This window comes from Peromyscus maniculatus, chromosome 2 (assembly GCF_049852395.1).
Source record: "Peromyscus maniculatus bairdii isolate BWxNUB_F1_BW_parent chromosome 2, HU_Pman_BW_mat_3.1, whole genome shotgun sequence".
Taxonomy (NCBI): domain Eukaryota; kingdom Metazoa; phylum Chordata; class Mammalia; order Rodentia; family Cricetidae; genus Peromyscus; species Peromyscus maniculatus.
Window position 1 is genome coordinate 72,759,794 of NC_134853.1, and position 19,827 is coordinate 72,779,620.

A 19,827-nucleotide genomic window follows, 5' to 3' on the forward strand; every position below is an offset into this window, starting at 1 on the left:
CAACCTGGCTGTCTGCCCATGCAGTGACTAAGCATAGAGCACCTGGGCCCACAGCGGCTGTCTGACCATGCAGTGACTAAGCATAGAGCACCTGGGCCCACAGCGGCTGTCTGACCATGCAGTGACTAAGCATAGAGCACCTGGACCCACAGCGGCTGTCTGACCATGCAGTGACTAAGCATAGAGCACCTGGACTCATGGTGACTGTCTGCACATGCAGTGACTAAGCATAGAGCATCTGGATTCATGGTGGCCGTCTGCCCATGCAGTGCACTAAGTATATAATGGCTTTAATGGCTAGGCTGTCAACAGCAGCCTCCTTGGACTCTAATCCAAAAGCCAGCACTTAGTCATTCTGTGTTCTTGGGGAAACTATTTAATACATTTATGACATAATTTTGGAACCCATGAAAAAGATAACTGAAGGTAAAATGAGGTAATGCAGACACAGGGCTTACCACAGTACCTCCTGCAGGATACACTCCTCAGAAATGCTTACCATAAAACAGTTACTAATAGCATTTCAGTTCTGACGTCTGCCCTCTCACTTCTTGCTAGGAATTGTTTTTAACCTTTCTTGCTCTTAAATTTAAAAGATTGCTCACACTACTCATAGCTTTGCTGATCTTTCTTTACAGGAAAAAATTTGTGGTCATTTGTTAGACACAAGCAGTAATCCTTTTCTTTCACCATGGGCCAGGCCATAATCTTGTTAACACCCATGACCCCATGGAGTTAAAATCCCGATGATAATTATTCTTACTGCTCTTAGTTTTTAATGATTTCCTAAATGTGTGTGTGTGTGTGTGTGTGAGAGAGAGAGAGAGAGAGAGAGAGAGAGAGAGAGAGAGAGAGGGAGAGGGAGAGGGAGAGGGAGAGGGAGAGGGAGAGGGAGAGGGAGAGGGAGAGGGAGAGGGAGAGGGAGAGGGAGAGGGAGAGAGGAGGGAGGGAGAGAGAGAGAGAGAGAGAGAGAGAGAGAGAGAGAGGGAGGGAGGGAGGGAGGGAGGGAGAGAGAGAGAGAGAGAGAGAGAGAGAGAGAGAGAGAGAGAGAGAGAGAGAGAGAGAGCTTACATTTACCATGTGAATGCAGGTGCCTCTGGAGACAAGCAAGTGTCATTGTGCCCCACCTGATGTGGGTGCTGGGGACTGAAGCCTGGTCCTCTGCAGGGGAGCAGCTATTCTAACTGCTGAGCCATCTCTCTAGCCCTTCTCGGGCCTTATTTACCCTCTTACTATTCTCTATGTATGTTCAATTTTTCTTTAGTAGGCAGTTGGAAAATCAACTTTTACTTTGCAACCATGTATTAATATTTTCCCACTCAGAGTGTCTGAGTGATAGCATTTTGCTAAGTGATCAATTTTATTCTGTGGTTATTGTACCACAGCAAAATAAATAGAAAAATAAGAAACAAAAATGTACAAAATATAAGTAGAAACCATTTATTTACTCTTGGGCTAAAGGCTTATATTATTTTTGACTACATATAACCTGAATTATCATAACCTAGGAAAAGGAAGGAATTACAGATGTCATCACTATTTATTAAAAAGGTAGGAGTAGTCAATTAATGATTGCTATTAAGTATGATTTTTCTGTGATCTTCAGTCATTACTAAAAATAACAATGAGTTGGGCTGGAGAGATGGCTCAGTAGTTAAGAGCACTCACTATTCTTAACCAAGGGTCAGAGCTCTGTTCCGAGCACCCACACCAGACAGCTCACAGCAGCCTGTAATTCTAGCTCCAAGGGATCCAACACTCTACTGTGACCTCCTAGAGGAGGTCACAAAGTAAATAAATGTAAAATGAATCTTTTAGAAAATAATGTATTAATAATGACTTCATAATATAATAAAGACCTATAAGTGCACTTTGAGTGAATACCATGGATGACAGTTTTTTTAATTTTCATGGCAGATGAGCTTGGTTCCTACCCGGTAAATTACCCAGGTTCAGGTGGATTGCTGAGTGACAGTGAGGCTCTGATGTGTATCTGAGCATCTCTGTTTTTCCATGGTGACGCTCCCCGTAGGAGCCATGTTAATGGCAATGGCAAAAGTGGTTTTCAAGCAACTTTACTGCCTTCAGAATTACCACTTTAAACTTTTATTTCAAATAAAGAAAATGCATATATAGTTTTAAAAGTGTCAGTAGCTACATTTAGCTCTTAGTATGTAAAATTATTCTTAAATTTAAATTTGATATGCTGAAGAATTCCAGATCTATGAGTTGCCTGTGGCAGGCTCTTTGATAAACATCAAAACTGTCTGGACCTGGGCTTTTTTGGTGGAAGACTTTTAATGACTGCTTTATTTCACGGGGGAGGGGGGGTGTGGGGGAGTATAGGCCTACTTAAAATCGTTCATCTGATGTTGATTTAACTTTGGTAAGTGGTATCTATCAAGAAAATTACCCATTTTCTTTAGATTTTCCAATTTTGTGTAGTACAGGTTTTTTGAAGTATGACCTAATGATTCTTTGGATTTCCTCGGTGTCTGCTGTTATGTCCCTCTTTTGTTTCTGATTTTGTTAATTTGGATATTCTCTCTCCATCTTTTAGTTAGTTTGGATGTGGGTTTATCTATCTGGTTGATTTTCTCAAAGAACCAACTCTTTGTTTCATTGATTCTTTATATTGTTCTCTAGTGTTTATTTTATTGATTTCAACCCTCAGTTTGATTATTTCCTGCTATCTACTCCTCTTGGGTGAGCTTGCTTCCTTTTGTTCTAGAACTTTCAGGTGTGGTGCTAAGTTACCAACATGAGAACTTTCTGATTTCTTTATGTAGGCACTTAGTGCTATGAACTTTCCTCTTAGCACCATTTTCATTGTGTCCCGTAAGTTTGGGTATGTTGTGCATTTGTTTTCATTGAATCCTAGGGAGTCTTTAATTTCTCTGTTTCTGCCTTGTCCAAGCAGTCATTTAGTAGAAAGCTGTTCAGTTTCCATAAGTTTACAGGCATTCTGTTGTTTCTATTGTTGTTGAAATCCAGATTTAATCTGTGGTGAGCTGATAGGATACAGAAGGATATTTCAATTTTATTGTATTCGTTGAGACTTGCTTTGTGACTAAGTGTGTGCTCAATTCTGGAAAATGTTCCATGAGGTGCTGAGAAGAAGATATGTCATTTTGTGTTTGGGTGAAATGTTCTGTAAATACCTGTTAGGTCAATTTGGCTCATAACATCTGTTAGCTCCAGTATTTCTCTGGTTTTTGTTTGGATGACCTGTCTATTGTGAGTTGGGTATTGAAGTGTCCCAGTATCAAGATGTGAGGGTTGATGTGTGATTTAAGCTTTAGTAGTGTTTCCTTTACAAACGTGGGTGCCCTTTGTTTGGGGCATAGATGTTCAGAATTAAAAGATATCTTGGTGGGTCTTTCCTTTGATGAGTATGAAGTGTCCTTCCCTGTCTCTTCTGATTAATTTTTGTTTTAAGTCTGTTCTGTTAGATATTAGAATGGCTACACCAGTTTGTTTCTTAGGTCCATTTGCTTGGAAAATCTTTTTCCAACCCTTTACTCTCAGATAGTGTCTATTTTTGATGCTGAAGTGTGACTTTTATATGCCACAGAAACATGGATCCTGTTTTTGCATCCATTCTGTTAGAATGTGTCTTTTTTATTGGGGGATTGAGTCCATTGACATTGAGAGGTATTAATGACCATTGATTGTTAATTACTGTTATTTTGTTGTTGTTGCTGGGATGTGATTATTTATTTTCTCCATTTTCATGGGTGTCAACTACCTTTTCATGGGTGTAAACCTCCTTGGGTTAGAGTTTTCCTTCTAGCACCTTTTGTAGGACTGGATTTGTAGATAGATATTGTTTAAATTTAACTCTATCATGGAATATTTTTTCTCTATCTATGTGATTGGAAGTTGTGCTGTGTATAGTAGTCGGCGGGCCTGGCATCTGTGGTCTCTTAGAGTCTGCAGGACACCTGTCCAGGCCCTTCTGGCTTTTAAAGTTTCTGTTGACAAGTTGGGTGTAACTCTAATAGGTTTGCCTTTATATGTTACTTGCTCTTTTTTCCTTGCAGCTTTTAATATTCTTTCTTTGTTCTGTATATTTAGTGTTTTGATTATTATGTGGTGAGGGGACTTTCTTTTTTGGTCCAGTCTATTTGGTGTTCTGTAAGCTTCTTGTACCTTTATAGGCATGTCCTTCTTTAGGTTAGGAAAATTTTCTTCTGTGATTTTGTTAAAAATATTTCCCATGCCTTTGAGCTGGTATTATTTTCCTTCCTCTATTCCTATTATTCTTAGGTTTAGTTTTTTTCATAGTGTCCCAAATTTCCTGGATGTTTTGTGTCAGGAATTTTTTAGATTTGACATTTTCTTTGACCAGTGTATCTATTTCTTCTATCGTATTTTCAATGCCTGAGACACTGTCTTCCATCTCTTATATTCTGTGATGCTTGTATCTGTAGTTCCTATTCGCTTATGTGGATTTTCCATCTCCAGGATTCCCTCAGTCTGTGTTTTCTTTATTGTTTCTATTTCCATTTTCAGATTGTGAACACTTTTATTCATTTCCTCCTATTTTTTTGTCTTTTCCTCATTTCTTTAAGGGATTTATTCATTTCCAGTTTAAGGGCCTCTATCATTTTCATAAAGTTGGTTTTAAGGTCTTTTTCTTGTGCCTCAGCTGTGTTGGAATATTCAGGACTTCCTGTAGTATTATAGCTGGGCTCTGGTAGTGACTTACTGTCCTGGCTGTTATTGATTATGTGTAGTCAAATTTCTAAGCAGTCTTAGAACATGGAGCCAATATAGGGGTGAAAGTCTTAGGGATCAGGGAAATTGTAAGAGCCACCAACCAACCTTACCTCTCCAGCTCTACAGCTCCCCAAATACCACGAATTCCTGTCTACCCAGGTTTTTATTACCTTGCTATTCTGCCCCCTCATTGGCTGTCTTAGCCCAGCTACTTCCTTATCACTGCCTGTCTGTACAGACCTCCAGGTCTCTATGGTTGGTACTGGGATTAAAGGCATGTGTCACCACACTTGGCTCTGTTCCCTAGTGTGGCCTTGAACACACAGAGACCCTTCCTGCCAAGTGATTGGATTAGGGTGTGTGCTACCACTGCCTGACTTTTGTGTTTACTTAAAATGGCTCACTATTTCCTCTGATCTCCAGGCAAACTTTATTAACATACAAATAAAATATCACATTTCAGCACAAATAAAATATCACCACAATTGTGTTCTTACACTGGTGTCAAGTGATTATAGGTCTAGGTGCCAATTTTTGAGTTTGTCTCTATTGGATGGGTGTTTTTTTCCATTGGTTTCTGTTTCCTTTCTGGTCTCTTGGCCTCAGTGGCCTGTGGTTGAGTAAAGGGTCTCTAACTGAGTTGGGGGATGGAGTTCTGGCTTCTGGTGGAGCAGGGTGCTTCCTTTGGAGTTGTGTGCTGGATATGGTGATGAGGAGAGGAGGGCTGTTGGGGATAAGCTGGGAGATTCTGAGGGCATGTTGGTGGTCTGCAGGTGTGAGTCTTACCTGGGGTTCTGGGTACCCTGGTAAGTATGACCCTGGTAAAGTGGGGGGGGGCTTCTGTTGTAGTTGTGGGCTGGAATATGATAAAGAGGGGGTGCTGTTGATAGTAGGCTGGGAAGGCTCTGAGAGAGTGTCCTGATGGCCCTTAAATAAGTTACATAGTAGATGTTCTAGAAGAGTAAGATGCTGGGCTTGTCTTTTGAGTACCTCTCTACCTTGCAGCAAACAGCTTTGCATTGGAGTGCCTACTACAACAACCCAGAGCATGCAAAGCTGCTCATCAAGCATGACTCCAACATCGGGATTCCCGACATAGAAGGCAAGATCCCACTCCACTGGGCAGCCAACCATAAAGACCCAAGCGCTGTGCACACAGTGAGATGTATCCTGGTAAGTAGAATGCTGCACTAGACCCCAAAAGCCCTTTTTAGGAAAAAATAATCTGATAGGTACAAAAACATAAATGTGAGAGACAGGTAATTATGAAGCAAGAATACCAACATGTGGAGTCATTCCCCAAGAGACAAAGCCTAATGGTAACTGTTACTCCACACTGAGGTTCCCTGTGACCTACTCCTCCACCACCAACCACTTCCAGAGTTCCTATTTCTTATTCCCTGCTTTGTTTTGTACTTATTTTTAATCCTTTAATTTTTCATTTTGGTGTATGAGTGTGTATGCATGTGAGTGTGTATATGTATGGTGTTGTGTGTGTGTGTGTATTATGTGAAGTGGGGAGTGTTTATGTGTGTGATGAATGCACATTAGTATTCAAGTATACACACCAATGGCCATCTATACCAACACCAGAACAGGACATTGGGGATCTTCCTGTAGCACTCTCTGCCTATAACCTTGAGACAGGATGCCTCACCGAGCCTGAAGCTCACAGCTTCAGCTAAGCTGGCTGGCCAGCAAGCTCTCAGGACCCAGTGTCTCTGTCCCCAATGCTGGGCTTACAAGCACTCACAGCTGAGCTTGGCCTTTTACAGGGGTGCTGGGGATTGACATTGGGTCCTTTATTAACTGAAACACTTCCCCAGTCACCTGTTGACTTTTAATAGACAAATTAGACTTTAAAAAGTATTCTTCTCTTGTGTATATAATGTTTACTGCACATATTCACTGATTTCTTTCTCTGCATTTCTGTGTGTGTGTGTGTGTGTGTGTGATATGCATGCATGTATTGATAAGTGTGTCAATATGGGTGTGAGGGTACATGTTCATGTGTATCTGTGTATAGAGGCCAGGTGTTGATGTTGGGTGTCTTCCTCCATCGTTTTCCACTTCATTGACTGAGGCAGGGTCTCTTGTGGGAGCCCGAGCTCACTGTTTGGGCTAATCTAGCTAGCCAGTTTGCTCCAGGGATTCCCTGTCTCTGCTTCCCATGCTCTGGGATTAAACGCAGGCTGCCATACATACCCAACTTTTATGTGGATTCTGGGGATCCAAACTCGGTACTCAGGTTTCTCTGATGTCTTAGTCAGTGTTCTATTGGTGTGAAGAGACACCATGAACATGACCATTCTTTTTTTTTTTTAATTTAACTTTATTTTATGTGTATTGGTGTTTTGCCATGGTGTCAGGTCCCCTGGAACTAGAATTAGAGACAGTTGTAAGCTGCTATGTAGGTGCTGGGGATTGAACTTGGATCCTCTGGAACAGTAGATGATGCTCTTAACCACTGAGCCATCTCTCCAGCCCCAGAAAACTCTTATAAAGGAAATCATTAAATCGGGGCTTCCTTACAGTTTCAGAGGTTTATTAGTCCATTACCAGCATAGCACGGAGCATGGCAGGGAGCAAGGCGGCGTGCCGGCAGACATGGTGCTGGGGAGTAGCTGAGAGTTCTACATCCAGATCTGCAGGCAGCAAACAGAGAGAGTCACTGAGCCTGCCTGGTTTAAGCATTTTGAAACCTCAAATCATACCTCCAGTGGTACACTTCCTTCAAGGCCACACCTCCTAAAAATGCCACTCCTTGATTACCAAGCATTCAGATCTATGAGCCTATGGGGGTCATTCATATTCAAACCACCACATTCCACTCCCTGATCCCCATAGGCTTGTAGCCATATCATAATGCAAAACTGCATTCAGTCCAGCTTCTTAAGTCCCCATAGTCTATAACAGCCTCAACACTGGTTAAAAGTCCAAAGTCTCTTCTGAAACTCATGGCAATCCCTTAATGTAACCCCCTGTAAAATCAAAATCAAAAAACAGATCACACTCTTCCAACATAGAGTGGCACAGATTGTACATTACCATTCCAAAAGGGAGGGAAGGGAGCATAGTGAGGAAATACTGGACAAGGCAAGACCAAACACCAACAGGGCAAAGTCGGAACTGCATCTCCATGTCTGATGTGGAAGTGCTCTTGAGATCTCCAACTCCGTTCAGCTTTGTTGACTGAAACACACTTCTCTCTCAGGCTGGTTCCACAAGTGACAAGCACTCGACTCACTGAGCCATCTCCTAGCCTCATTTCCCACCCCACCCCCTTAATCTCGAATTTTCCTTATCAGTCCTCTTAGTTCCTGATATATAGTTCTTACAACTTTTCTTTTTATAGAAATATTGATGATAAACTGTTGTTTTCTTTTCGTTCTATGACAGAGTCTTGTGTAGCTAAGGTTGACATCAAACTCTTTTTATAGTTGAGGATGACCTTGAGCTTCTGACCCTCCTGCCTCTACCTCCCAAGTGCTGGGATTACAGCCCTTTGCCACCAACACCTAGTTTATACAGTGCTGGCCATCACGCGCAGGGTGCAGGGTGCAGGGTGCAGGGTGTGTACACACTGGGCAAGCACTCTACCAACTGAGCCTCAACTCCAGTCCAAAATGTGTTTTAATTAAGAACGTCTTTATAATTTGTTCTTTTTTTTTAAGATTTATTTATTGCATATACTGTGTTCTGCCTGCATGTAATCCTGCAGGCCAGAATAGGGCACCAGTTGTCATTACAGATGGTTGTGAGCCACTATGTGGTTACTGGGAATTGAACTCAGGACGTCTGGAAGAACAGCCAGTGCTCTTAACCCCTGAGCCATCTCTCCAGCCCCTAATTTGTTCTTTTTTAAAATTAAAATGGAATTACATCATTCTCCCTTCCCTTTCCTCCCCCAGATGCTTCCTGTGAATCACCCCACCTGATCTGCTTTCTCAAGCTCATAACCTTGATTTCTTTAATTGTTGCTATCTTGCTCTTGAAAACTAGTTTTCTTTGTGCGCAGTCCTGGATATTTATTTTTCTGCTGTTTATTTTGAACTGTTTTATAGCTTTCTGCCTTTTTTTCATTGTTCTTGTAAGTCAAGTCTGTTGCTGTCTTAATGGTCAATCCTTTGTAAGGTGATCTTCCTTTTCATTCAGGCTGTTTTTAATTCTCTGTATTTGTTGTCTTACAGTTCCATTGCAATGTGTCTATGTGTGGTATTTTAGAATTTAAAAAAAAATCCTGTTTGCTGAGCAGGGTAGCACACGCCTGTGATCCCAGCACGTGAATGGTAGTCAGGAAGATCAGGAGTTCATAGTGAGTTTGAAACAGCCCAAGCTGTTTAAAACCCTGTCCCAAAAATAAATAAACAAATAGATCCATTTTGGAGCTGGGCACAGTGGTGCATTCCTGCAGTCTCAACGTTCAGGAGGCTAAAGCCAAAGATCCCGAGCTCAAGGCCAGCATGAACTACATAGCTGGACCCTATGTCAAAACGATAATAGGGCCAGCAAGGTGGCTCAGTGGGTAAAGGCAACCTGCCACCAAGCCTGAGGACCTGAGTTGGACCCCTGAGAACACACATATGTATTAGAAGAAGAGAACTGAGTCCCACAGGTTGTCCTCTGGTCTCCATAAATGCACCATGGCACACAATGCATACATATATACATAAATTCATACACACATGCAATGAATGTAAAGAAGAGTATAATAAATAAGATTTCATTTGCCTTATATTCTGATTATTAGAGTCTTACTTTTAGAAAACAAATAGCAGTTACATGTTTGCTTTTCCTACTGTTGCTTTTTGGGTCTTCAGTTATATGTATTTGGGCCTTTTCATCTATTCACCATGTCTCCTAATTTCCTCATCTCTTTGTTTCTTGGTTTACTAAGGCTCTCTTCAGCTGAGTCCAGGCAGTTTACCCTGTCCATGGAACATTTCATCTTGATAATTACACTCTTCATGTCTGAAAGCTCTTTTGGTGTCTTCAGACTACCCCGGTCATTGTGGTAGTTTTTATTTCGGCTCACTTTCCATCATATCTTTGATTTTCTTACAGATTTTATAGATAGTTATCACATATAAACACACCTTGCTTGGAGGGCCTAAGCACACCCAGCCTTTGATGCCACTGCCATCTAAAAGTAATCAAGAACCTTGCAGTTGAGTTACAATAAGTAAATAAGTCATCTCATGATATTTGAAGTGAGCAGACTTTCTGTTTGGGGAGGGGCTGGCTGCATTAGTAGCTGTCCTAGGCTGGACACACCTTGGGCCCTTCGCTGGTCAAATGAGGTGACCACGTAGGCAGGTGTAAATCTGGAATGACCCTTCCGAGAGTCAAATGGAAGCAACAGCACTTGGCTCTAGGTGTGACCTAACCTGAGAAGGAGTTCTGGATGAGGAAGCGCCTTAGCTGAAGCAGTTCCAGGAAGCAGAGATGTGAGGATCCTGGGCTGCTAGTGTCCCTCGAAGCTGGGATATAAGGCTTTTAATGTCAAAGAGAGACTGAGGAAGTTTATCAAAATGTTTGTTACAAAGATCTAGCAAAAGAATGAGTGCGCCTTATTCATAAAGGCACTTTAAATTAAACAACAGGGAAATAAATGTCTTTCTGCCTCATTATAGCAGTAACTTGTAGGAAGCTTGACAATACCAAGTGATTCATCTGTGCCAGCATGTGGGAAACAAACACTTTGCATCGTTGTCATGGGTGTGTTCATTGGTCCACGCATTTGGAGAGCAGTTTGACAGTGTACAGTGGAAGGTACACAAATCCGTCAACCAGCAATGCCTTTTCCTATGTGTAGCAAAGAGAGAAACTTCACACATTGTGTTGCAAGAAATATGTGAAGGAAACAGTCTCTGCACAGTATTTGTGATTGTGAAAAAAGTGGAAATAGCTGTCCCTCAGGAGAAAAATGGACAACTAAGCCCCAGTTTAACAAATATTAAACTAGAATCAACAGAGATACCCACAAGGGTAGTGTAGGAAGAAAAGTTGCCAAAGAGATTACATGTGTGCTTCCACAATGTAAATATCCAAAGCACATGTACAAAATGTGTATATAAGTTAAAAAAAGAAAGAGCATAGCTTTAGCCTAATTCACAACAGACACAAAAGCACACTAGGCAGTGTCACACCTTTTTAACAGTCATGGTGGTACTCTATTCTTTTCTGTATTTTTATATTATTAATAAATAGGAAAGTCGATTGTTAAAGATTTAGCCCATACACTCAATGCATCATTTTATTTGCACCTATAGAGAATGTGGAGGTTTTGTTTTAAGAAATAGTTAATGTACATGCCACATATTATTTATTGAGGATTCCACATGTGTCTGAAGTCTCTGGTTCTTGAAAACAGGATGCTGCTCCAACAGAGTCATTATTGAACTGGCAAGACTATGAGGGCCGCACACCTCTTCACTTTGCAGTCGCCGATGGAAACCTGACAGTGGTGGATGTCTTGACCTCCTATGAAAGCTGCAACATAACATCTTACGATAACTTATTTCGAACCCCACTTCACTGGGCAGCCTTACTAGGTACGTTCTGCTGTAAGTCAGAGGATGGCTGGCAGGAAGCCTGCCTAACTACAGAAGTCCTGTGCCTCTACATCTCCTGCAGGCTCCCTCCCTGTTCAAACATTTTCATAGCTAATTGATATGCTCAATTATTTCATAACCTGGCTCCTTCTGTTGCATGCTTTAAATGTGATAATATAACCTAATTCTCTATTATATACTGGGTTTTATTTCAACATTTTGTCCTAAGTTTTTACTTTTATTATAAAGGAATGAAAATCCATTGACAAGATGTGACTATAAGGTAACCTGTCTTCACATTTGTGGCTGTTATGTGGGCAAAGGAGGACATTCACTTGATGTCTGTGTTCAGTCCTCCATACTTGATTTTTTCTTCATATCTACCTTGTAACCTTTGGGGGATCACTTTTTTGGTGAGAGAGCAGGTATTTGTCTGTTGTGTATGGTTGTGTTACATTATTTGAAGAAGTACAACCTGGGAATTTTTCTCCTTTATGAAGTAATTTAACCACTTATAGTCACTATTAAAAAGTAATATTTTTTTCTATTATTGGGGTATTATTAGTGTTTTCAGAGGGTTTTTTTCTTCATGTTTTCCTGCCCCTTTGTTTTCACCTTCTGCCATGTAGAGTACCTGTGCTGTTGTCTGCCACTCGGCTTTGGCCCACCTGGTGTTTCAGACTGCAGTGCAGTTCAGTTGTAGTGTTCAGTGCAGTTCAGTTGTAGCATTCAGTGTAGTTCAGTTGTAGCATTCAGTGTAGTTTAGTTGTAGTGTGCAGTGTAGTTCAGTTGTAGCATTCAGTGTAGTTCAGTTGTAGTGTTCAGTGTAGTTCAGTTGTAGTGTGCAGTGTAGTTCAGTTGGGGTGTGCAGTGTAGTTCAGTTGGAGTGTGCAGTGTAGTTCAGTTGTAGTGTTCAGTGTAGTTCAGTTGGGGTGTGCAGTGTAGTTCAGTTGTAGTGTTCAGTGTAGTTCAGTTGGGGTGTGCAGTGTAGTTCAGTTGTAGTGTTCAGTGTAGTTCAGTTGGAGTGTGCAGTGTAGTTCAGTTGTAGTGTTCAGTGTAGTTCAGTTGGAGTGTTCAGTGTAGTTCAGTTGTAGTGTTCAGTGTAGTTCAGTTGGGGTGTGCAGTGTAGTTCAGTTGGAGTGTGCAGTGTAGTTCAGTTGTAGTGTTCAGTGTAGTTCAGTTGGAGTGTGCAGTGTAGTTCAGTTGGAGTTTTCAGTGTAGTTCAGTTGGAGTGTGCAGTGTAGTTCAGTTGTAGTGTTCAGTGTAGTTCAGTTGTAGTGTGCAGTGTAGTTCAGTTGTAGTGTTCAGTGTAGTTCAGTTGTAGTGTTCAGTGTAGTTCAGTTGGGGTGTGCAGTGTAGTTCAGTTGGGGTGTGCAGTGTAGTTCAGTTGGAGTTTTCAGTGTAGTTCAGTTGGGGTGTGCAGTGTAGTTCAGTTGCAGTGTTCAGTGTAGTTCAGTTGTAGTGTTCAGTGTAGTTCAGTTGGAGTGTGCAGTGTAGTTCAGTTGGAGTTTTCAGTGTAGTTCAGTTGGGGTGTGCAGTGTAGTTCAGTTGGAGTTTTCAGCTGCAGTGTAGTTCAGTTGCAGTGTTCAGGCTGCAGTGTAGTTTGGTTAGGGTGACTTTTCAGTTTATCAAAATCATGTTTATCCATGAGTCAGAGTAAAGAGCAAGACCTTGCCTGCTTCCTCCTGCACATAGGGCGAGGTTTGCTCTTCCTCCTCATTACTCCTTTGGTGTTGCTAACAGTCTGGGGCTGCTCAGTTGTACTACCTTGGTCTTTGTTCTAAGTTGCACACCATCTACTTTAAAGTGATTTTCATACTTGCATACAGCTCTTATGTCAGATTTAGAATTGTTATTTAAACTCCCTTTCAAGGTGTGTTTCCCTCCCTTTTCTTTTTCCTCTAGAATGTGGGTATACTTCACAAATTTGTTTCCACTTCACTACGCTCCCGTTGTTCTCTAACTTCTGACTTTGTTATCCCTACTACCTGGACTCTCATTTCAACTGTATCTTCATCCCGTCAGCCTCCTAGTTTTTTTCTTAACCTCATTTTACTTCGAGTCCTTCCATCATCCTTTCTCGTCAGCCTATTTTCTTCATAGCTTCCTTCTCCCTTCGTTTCCTAGAAGCCATCTCTTTCTGCACTAAATTGAAGATGCCTAACAGTTTCTCGACTTTGCTCTGGCCTTCTTCAGACCATTCCTGAGGTATGATCTTTATCTTTCCAATGCCAATTCTCTTTCCCTGCTGTGGTAATATTGGGTTCAATATATGAACTATATTATGTATGTTATCCTCAAGTCTTTACTGACAAAATGAGGTGTGTTTAGATTGGAGCTCTTGCCCAGATTGTCACCAGGCTTATATTTGGGTTAGGAAGGCTCCATCTTAAACCACACATGTGGAGTATGTAGATGAGCACAAGCCCCAGGCAGATCCCTTTCCCTGGCTTCCACCCAGCACAGCCTTGCTCAGAGGGCTCCTCCACCATGGCATCTCCTTCCTTGCCTGGTTCCCCACATGCTCTGTTAGAGAGAATAAAAGGATTTCCTAGGTTTGTTAGCCTCTGTGTTGTGTTGTGTTTGTGTTGTGTTGTGTTGTGCTGTGTTGTGTTGTGCTGCTATAATTTTGAAACAGGATAACCAGAGGATGCCCTAGCACTTGCTCAGTAGCCCAGGCTGGTCTCAGTTTTTCAATCCTGCCTAAGCCTTGAAGTGCAAGGTTTACAGGCACACACTGCCACACCAGCTTGTTAATTCTTTGATCGCTTATACAACTACTCCTTTGTAGAAACCACTTTTTTGAGACCATACTACAGACTGTTAACCCACCACCACTCCACAATATGTGCTCCCCCTTTTTGTGGAGTTTGAAATCACTACCTTCATATTAAAAGACTAGGGGAGGGACATTGACAGGATAGTTAGAAGGCCTCAGAGGCAGACAAGGTTCATTTCAGTTAGTTCAGCTGAGCAGTACCAGGGCGCTGATGTTCAAGTCTGGTGGATCTGAAAGCAGAACCGTGACAAGATGGCAGTGAAGCCAAGAAGCCCAAGAGGCAGTACCTAAGCCTGGCACTTATCACCACTGTGCTTTTCTCCCTAGTGAGGCATCCTGTGTTCAGTATCTTAAGCTTTACCTTCATTCTACCCTATCATAGTATGCAGGGGAGAAGGTGGAAGAGGCTGCATTCGGAACTGTTTAAAACTATTTTAAATGCTGTTGAATGCTAGTGATTTTTCTTACCTTTTTCTTTTAAATGGATTAAAAATGGACTTACCTCTTTGTGTAAGATAACTAACTACCTTATGTCTGTTCTCAGGCCATGCACAGATTGTTCATCTCCTTTTAGAAAGAAACAAGTCTGGAACTATCCCTTCTGACAGCCAAGGAGCAACACCCTTGCACTATGCAGCTCAGAGTAACTTTGCTGTAAGTTATGATTTCCTTTTCTCTTAATAAAATGTTTTATTTTGATGTAATTGTAGATTCATATGCAGTTATAAGAAATAATGTGCCATAATCCCTTGTCCCCTTCAATCAGCCTATACTAATGATAGACAGAGTACAATATTACAGACAGGAGGTTGACACTGAGCTAGTTCAAATTGAACCAGGTTGATAGACACACACATATCTGTGTTGATAAAGTGATTGCTTTTAACCGTTGTTCACACTGTCAGTGCCATGATGGTCTATGTTTTTATAAGGTTGTTAGTCATTGCAAACTTGTCTATCTTTACTTAAACACTTGGTATAATTTTTTTTGCTTTATGGTGAATATACTACATCATTCTGTGACTTCTATAGCACTTGGGACATCTTAGTGTTCAGAAACCCTGTAATTGTCCTGAAAGAAAGGCTTTGGAACTGGAAAAACCAACTCCTGCCTGGAACTGTGTAAATTGCTAGCTGTGTAATCTCACTCAACTTTCTTAACTTCTCTGAGTCTTTACTTCTTCATAGATAGTATGAGGATAGCTATATGTCTTCCTTCAGGACTGCTGGAAAGAATAGGGCAAGTTTATGGTAAGTGTCTACTGCACCTGGCGTAGAGCAGGCATCCACACAGACCATGTTCCTATGGATTGTGTACATATGAGAGCAGGTGTCCAAACACAGACTACATTCTTACGATTCATACTAATGATTATGAATTGTGCACATCTGAGAAGGCCACAGTGTGAATTATTGTTTCTAGAAATCCTGAGAGTTACCAGTAGTTCTTCCCTGATAGTCCTTCATGGATCACAAAGTGTATTCTTGTCCATTGTGTGCTGGGTTCGCTCAGCAGCATGACGGTGTGCAGGTTGACACAGAGACATTAAAAGAGGCCACGGTTGATTTTCTGCCTTCATCGTGGGTGTGCAGGGAAACTCGGAATGGTTGTGGCCTGAGCATAGCATAATTCCCACTTCTTGACCTCAGTGTTTGGAATGTCTCATTTTCATTTCCTTCTTACTCTTTGCAGAAGCCAGTTTGATCCTGTTTTATCTGCTAGTGATTCTAGTTCCTTTCTTTTAAATCCATCAGAAACTGATGGGAGTCCTTTCTCTGTGACAAGTACATTGTGTGTCTATTCTCAGGCTGGTCACAGGCTATCTGTATACTTACAGTCTTTCCTTCTTGGCCTCCCTAAAACTATACTCAGTGCACCATCTAGAGTTTTGGCAAACTATTATCTTTTATTATCTTGGAGAAGTAGTTCTTTCTTATCACAGAGAGGAAAGTCACATGGCCCAAGCTGATGGGTCTATGGAAATGAAAACTCAGTATATAACTCAACAAGTCCTGGGAGGTGGCTCATAACATTCCATTTACAGGTTCTAAAATTCCATGTTCTAAGAGATGGGATGACTTGCCCATGATCTTGAACCAGATTTCAGACTCCAGCTTTAATACAGATACCAATAATTAAATTCCAGTGGGAGCAAAAGAGAATGGTAGCACATTACAGATGTTTGATTTAGATGGTCTGCAAATTCCAGAGTTGATTTTAATAATTATGCACATTTCTTAATCTCTATTTCAAGCCCATTGATTACTTTAGCCTCTGTTAACACCACATAAGGCTGCTATTATCTTTTTGAAAAACACTAAAAAGCAAACAAAAACCAGGAAATTGTTGTAAAATTAGGAAGCCATATTGCCTTGAGCAGACTGCTGGGATTTCCTGTACCTGCTGTCAGTGTTTGTGTGGTCATGAACCTACGCTTCTTCCAGGGTAAAACAATGACTAAATTATTTTTTTGTTATTGTATGTGGGGGGAGGGGTTGTCTGCAAGTATGTCTGTATACCACATGGCTGCTGGTGCCCTCGGAGGGCAGAGTAGGGCATCAGATCATCTAGTAGAGTTACTGAGGATGTCAATCCTCCATGCCCTTGCTGGGCATTGAACCCAGTAGCTAGTGCTCCTGACTGCTGAGCCATCTCTCCAGCTCTGTTCTTTCTAAAAAATATTAAGAGGCAGCTGCAGAAACTCTTTACATTCATTCAAGCAATGGTTTCTTGATCTTCCTAGAAAACTGAGTTTTAGACAAGAGGTAATTTTCAACTCAGGAATAGTAGCCCAGGTACAGAGGTGAGAGTGGCGCTCAGCCACACAGCACTTAAGCTTAGGGAGCAGCATGAGCAAGGCCTTGGATTTGATTCCAGCATGGAAAACGACAATAGTAACCCAAACTGCTAGGCACTCTTAGGACTGACTGCTCAGGGTCCCAATTTCCCATTATTCTAGCAGCTGGACCTTGAATATAGAAATGGCTAAATAAATGTGTTTAAATGAATTCAATGCTGCATTTCACAATAACTTTTGATCAATAATCCACAAATGCATTAACCATCTCAAGATTTTAGTAACGTAATACACAGTGAGACAGTCTGTTTGCCTTCTCTGGGGGCATGTTTAAATATCTGGGTTTCTGCAGGTACAGTGTACATGAAAATGTGTAACTTAATGTTGGCCTTGACACCAAATACTTTTATGTCTTCTAATTTTTATTTCTAACAAAACCCTTAAAAGTTTTAAAGCCTGGCTTTTTTCCTGCATTGTTCTTCATGTTGATGCACTAGTTCTTCCTTGGAACTCTGATGGAAATGCCTCTAATTTTAAGAAGATAAACATGGTATCCAGTGGTCAGAGAAAAAGAATGAGCGCTAAGCCTGAACTGAGTGAAGAACAGAAACAGGAGATCCTTGGTGTCTTAGATGCTGATGGAGCTGAAACTATAGACATCAAGGAACTAAGGTTGCAATGAGGGCCCTGGGTTTTGAACCCAAGAAAAAGAAATCAAGAAGATGATAAGTGAAACTGATAAGGAAGGGACAGGAAAAATGAACTTCAGTGACTTTTTGACAGTGATGACTCAGAAAATGTCCGAGAAAGACACCGAAGAAGAAATCCTGAAAGCTCTCAAGCCCTTCGATGATGATGAAACTGGAAAATATCATTCAAAAATCTGAAGTGTGTGGCCAGGGAGCTAGGTGAGATCTTGACTGATGAGGAGCTGCAGGAAATGATTGACGAAGCTGATCCAGATGGAGATGGTGAGGTCGATGAGCAAGAGTTCCTGTGCATCATGAAGAAGACCAGTCTCTATTAAAATCAGTGCTCCTTTTTCTATTGCAAGCAATGTGACTAGATTTATTTTGTGAAATATGGCTTTTGAGAATCCCCCTCCCCAACCTCTGGGGTAATTAGCCATGACCTTGAATCTATTTTTGACTTTTGGAAGTTTATTTGATATTAAGTTCTTTGTACATTTACCTGCTGACTAACTCAACAGGGCAGAACAAGAGCACATAGTGGGGAAAGGGTCTGAAAGTGAGACCGCAGCCACTTCACCTTCCATTACTTCACATTGCTCATGCATTTTCACACAGCTGCAAACACACAATGGCTTCATAGATGTCCATGTATCCACCTCACCATAAACCATGGTTGTTCTAAAATTGTTCTAGTTTTTAGTTGACACCAGAGTGCAGTTTTTTCCTCTCATGAGTGGGAGCAATGAAGGGCAAGGGTCGAGGGAAAGAGAGCGGGAGATCCCAGCTGGATCAAGAAAAGAGAGGGAGAACAAGGAATAGGAGACCATGGTAAATGAAGACCACATGAGAAAAGGAAGAAACAAAGTGCTAAAGAGGCCCACAGAAATCCACAAAGATACCCCCACAAAAGACTGCTGGCAATGGTCGAGAGACAGCCGGGACTGACCTACTCTGGTGATGGGATGGCTGAACACCCTAATAGTTGTGCCAGAAACCCCATCTAAGGACTGAGGAATCTGGATGCAAACATCCACGGCTAGGCCCTGGGTGGAGCGCTGGGAGTCTAATTAGTGAGAAAGAGGAGGGTTTATATGAGCGAGAATTGTTGAAACCAAGGTTGGATAAAGCACAGGGACAAATAGCCAAACCAATGGAAACACATGAACTATGAACCAAAGGCTGAGGGGCCCCCAACTGGATCAGGCCCTCTGAATAGGTGAGACAATTGATTGGTTTGATCTGGTTGGGAGGCATCTAGGTAGTGGTACCAGGTCCTGGGCTCATTGCATGAGTTGGCTGTTTGAAACCTGGGACTTATGCAGGGATGCTTGGCTCAATCTGGGAGGAGGGGACTGGACCTGCCTGGACTGAGTCTATCAGGTCGATCTCAGTCCTCGGGGGAGGCCTTGATCTGGAGGAGGTGGGAATGGGAGGTAGGCTGGGGGGAAGGAGAGGGGGACAGGAAGGGAGAGAACAAGGGAATCTGTGGCTGTTATGTAGAACTGAATAGTATTGTAAAATAAAATAAAATAAAACCCCAACAAATGCTTGCTGTGGCATTTGGATGTGTGGTAATGCATTTGTTTTGTTTTAAAAATAAAACTTTTCTTAATTAAAAAAAATTAAAGCCTGATTAAAGAAACTCATACTCAATTGTTTTATTCTTCTCATGTTTTGATTTTTAAAAATTATTTCTTATTCTTTGACAGTCTCACTCATCCCCACCCTTTTGTGTCCAAACCCTTCTTCCCAGTAAGTTACCTCCTACTCCTACTAAGTTAGTCTTCTGTGAGTGGCACACTGGGTTTAAATAGGGTGTCCTGCATAGACGAGAGGCTAGTGACTGGAGCATGGGCAATGTACCACTGGTTACACTAATGAGGAGTGACACTTGTTCCCCCAGCCACAACTGACTGTCAGTGGTCCCTCAGAGAGGGGTGGAGCCTCCCAAGCCCTTCTCCCTTCATGATGAAATGTTGACAGGCCCAGTCCTGTGCTGACAGCTACAGCTGCGGTAATACACATGTGCATCAACCTTTGTCATGTCCAGAAGACACTGTTGGGTAGCAGCGCTCCCAACCTCTGGCTCTTATGATCTTTCTATCTCGTCTTCATCAACATCTCCTGGGGGAAGAGTGTCATGATTCTCAAATTTAAAGATGTTGAATGAGAAATTTAGATGTTTTGAAGTGTTATAGAAACTAAAACTAGTATATAAGGAAAGAAGATCATAATTTTCTATGGAAATTGAGGTTTTATTGTTCATAAAAAGACAGCAGGAG

At 41.6% G+C, this 19,827-nt stretch overlaps 1 protein-coding gene and 1 pseudogene across 8 annotated transcripts in view; both read left to right on the top strand.

Moving 5' to 3' along the window:
• Invs (inversin) overlaps positions 1 to 19,827 on the top strand; it is a 172,588-nt gene that overhangs the window by 107,368 nt on the left and 45,393 nt on the right. For all 8 annotated transcript variants that reach the window (XM_042271159.2, XM_042271163.2, XM_076564184.1 and 5 more), the window contains 3 exons: positions 5,728 to 5,895; positions 11,096 to 11,276; positions 14,600 to 14,709. In XM_042271159.2, the coding sequence (XP_042127093.2) occupies positions 5,728 to 5,895; positions 11,096 to 11,276; positions 14,600 to 14,709 (459 nt within the window). The remainder of the gene's footprint in view (positions 1 to 5,727; positions 5,896 to 11,095; positions 11,277 to 14,599; positions 14,710 to 19,827) is intronic.
• Positions 16,480 to 18,013, top strand: LOC107400783 (centrin-2 pseudogene; annotated as a pseudogene).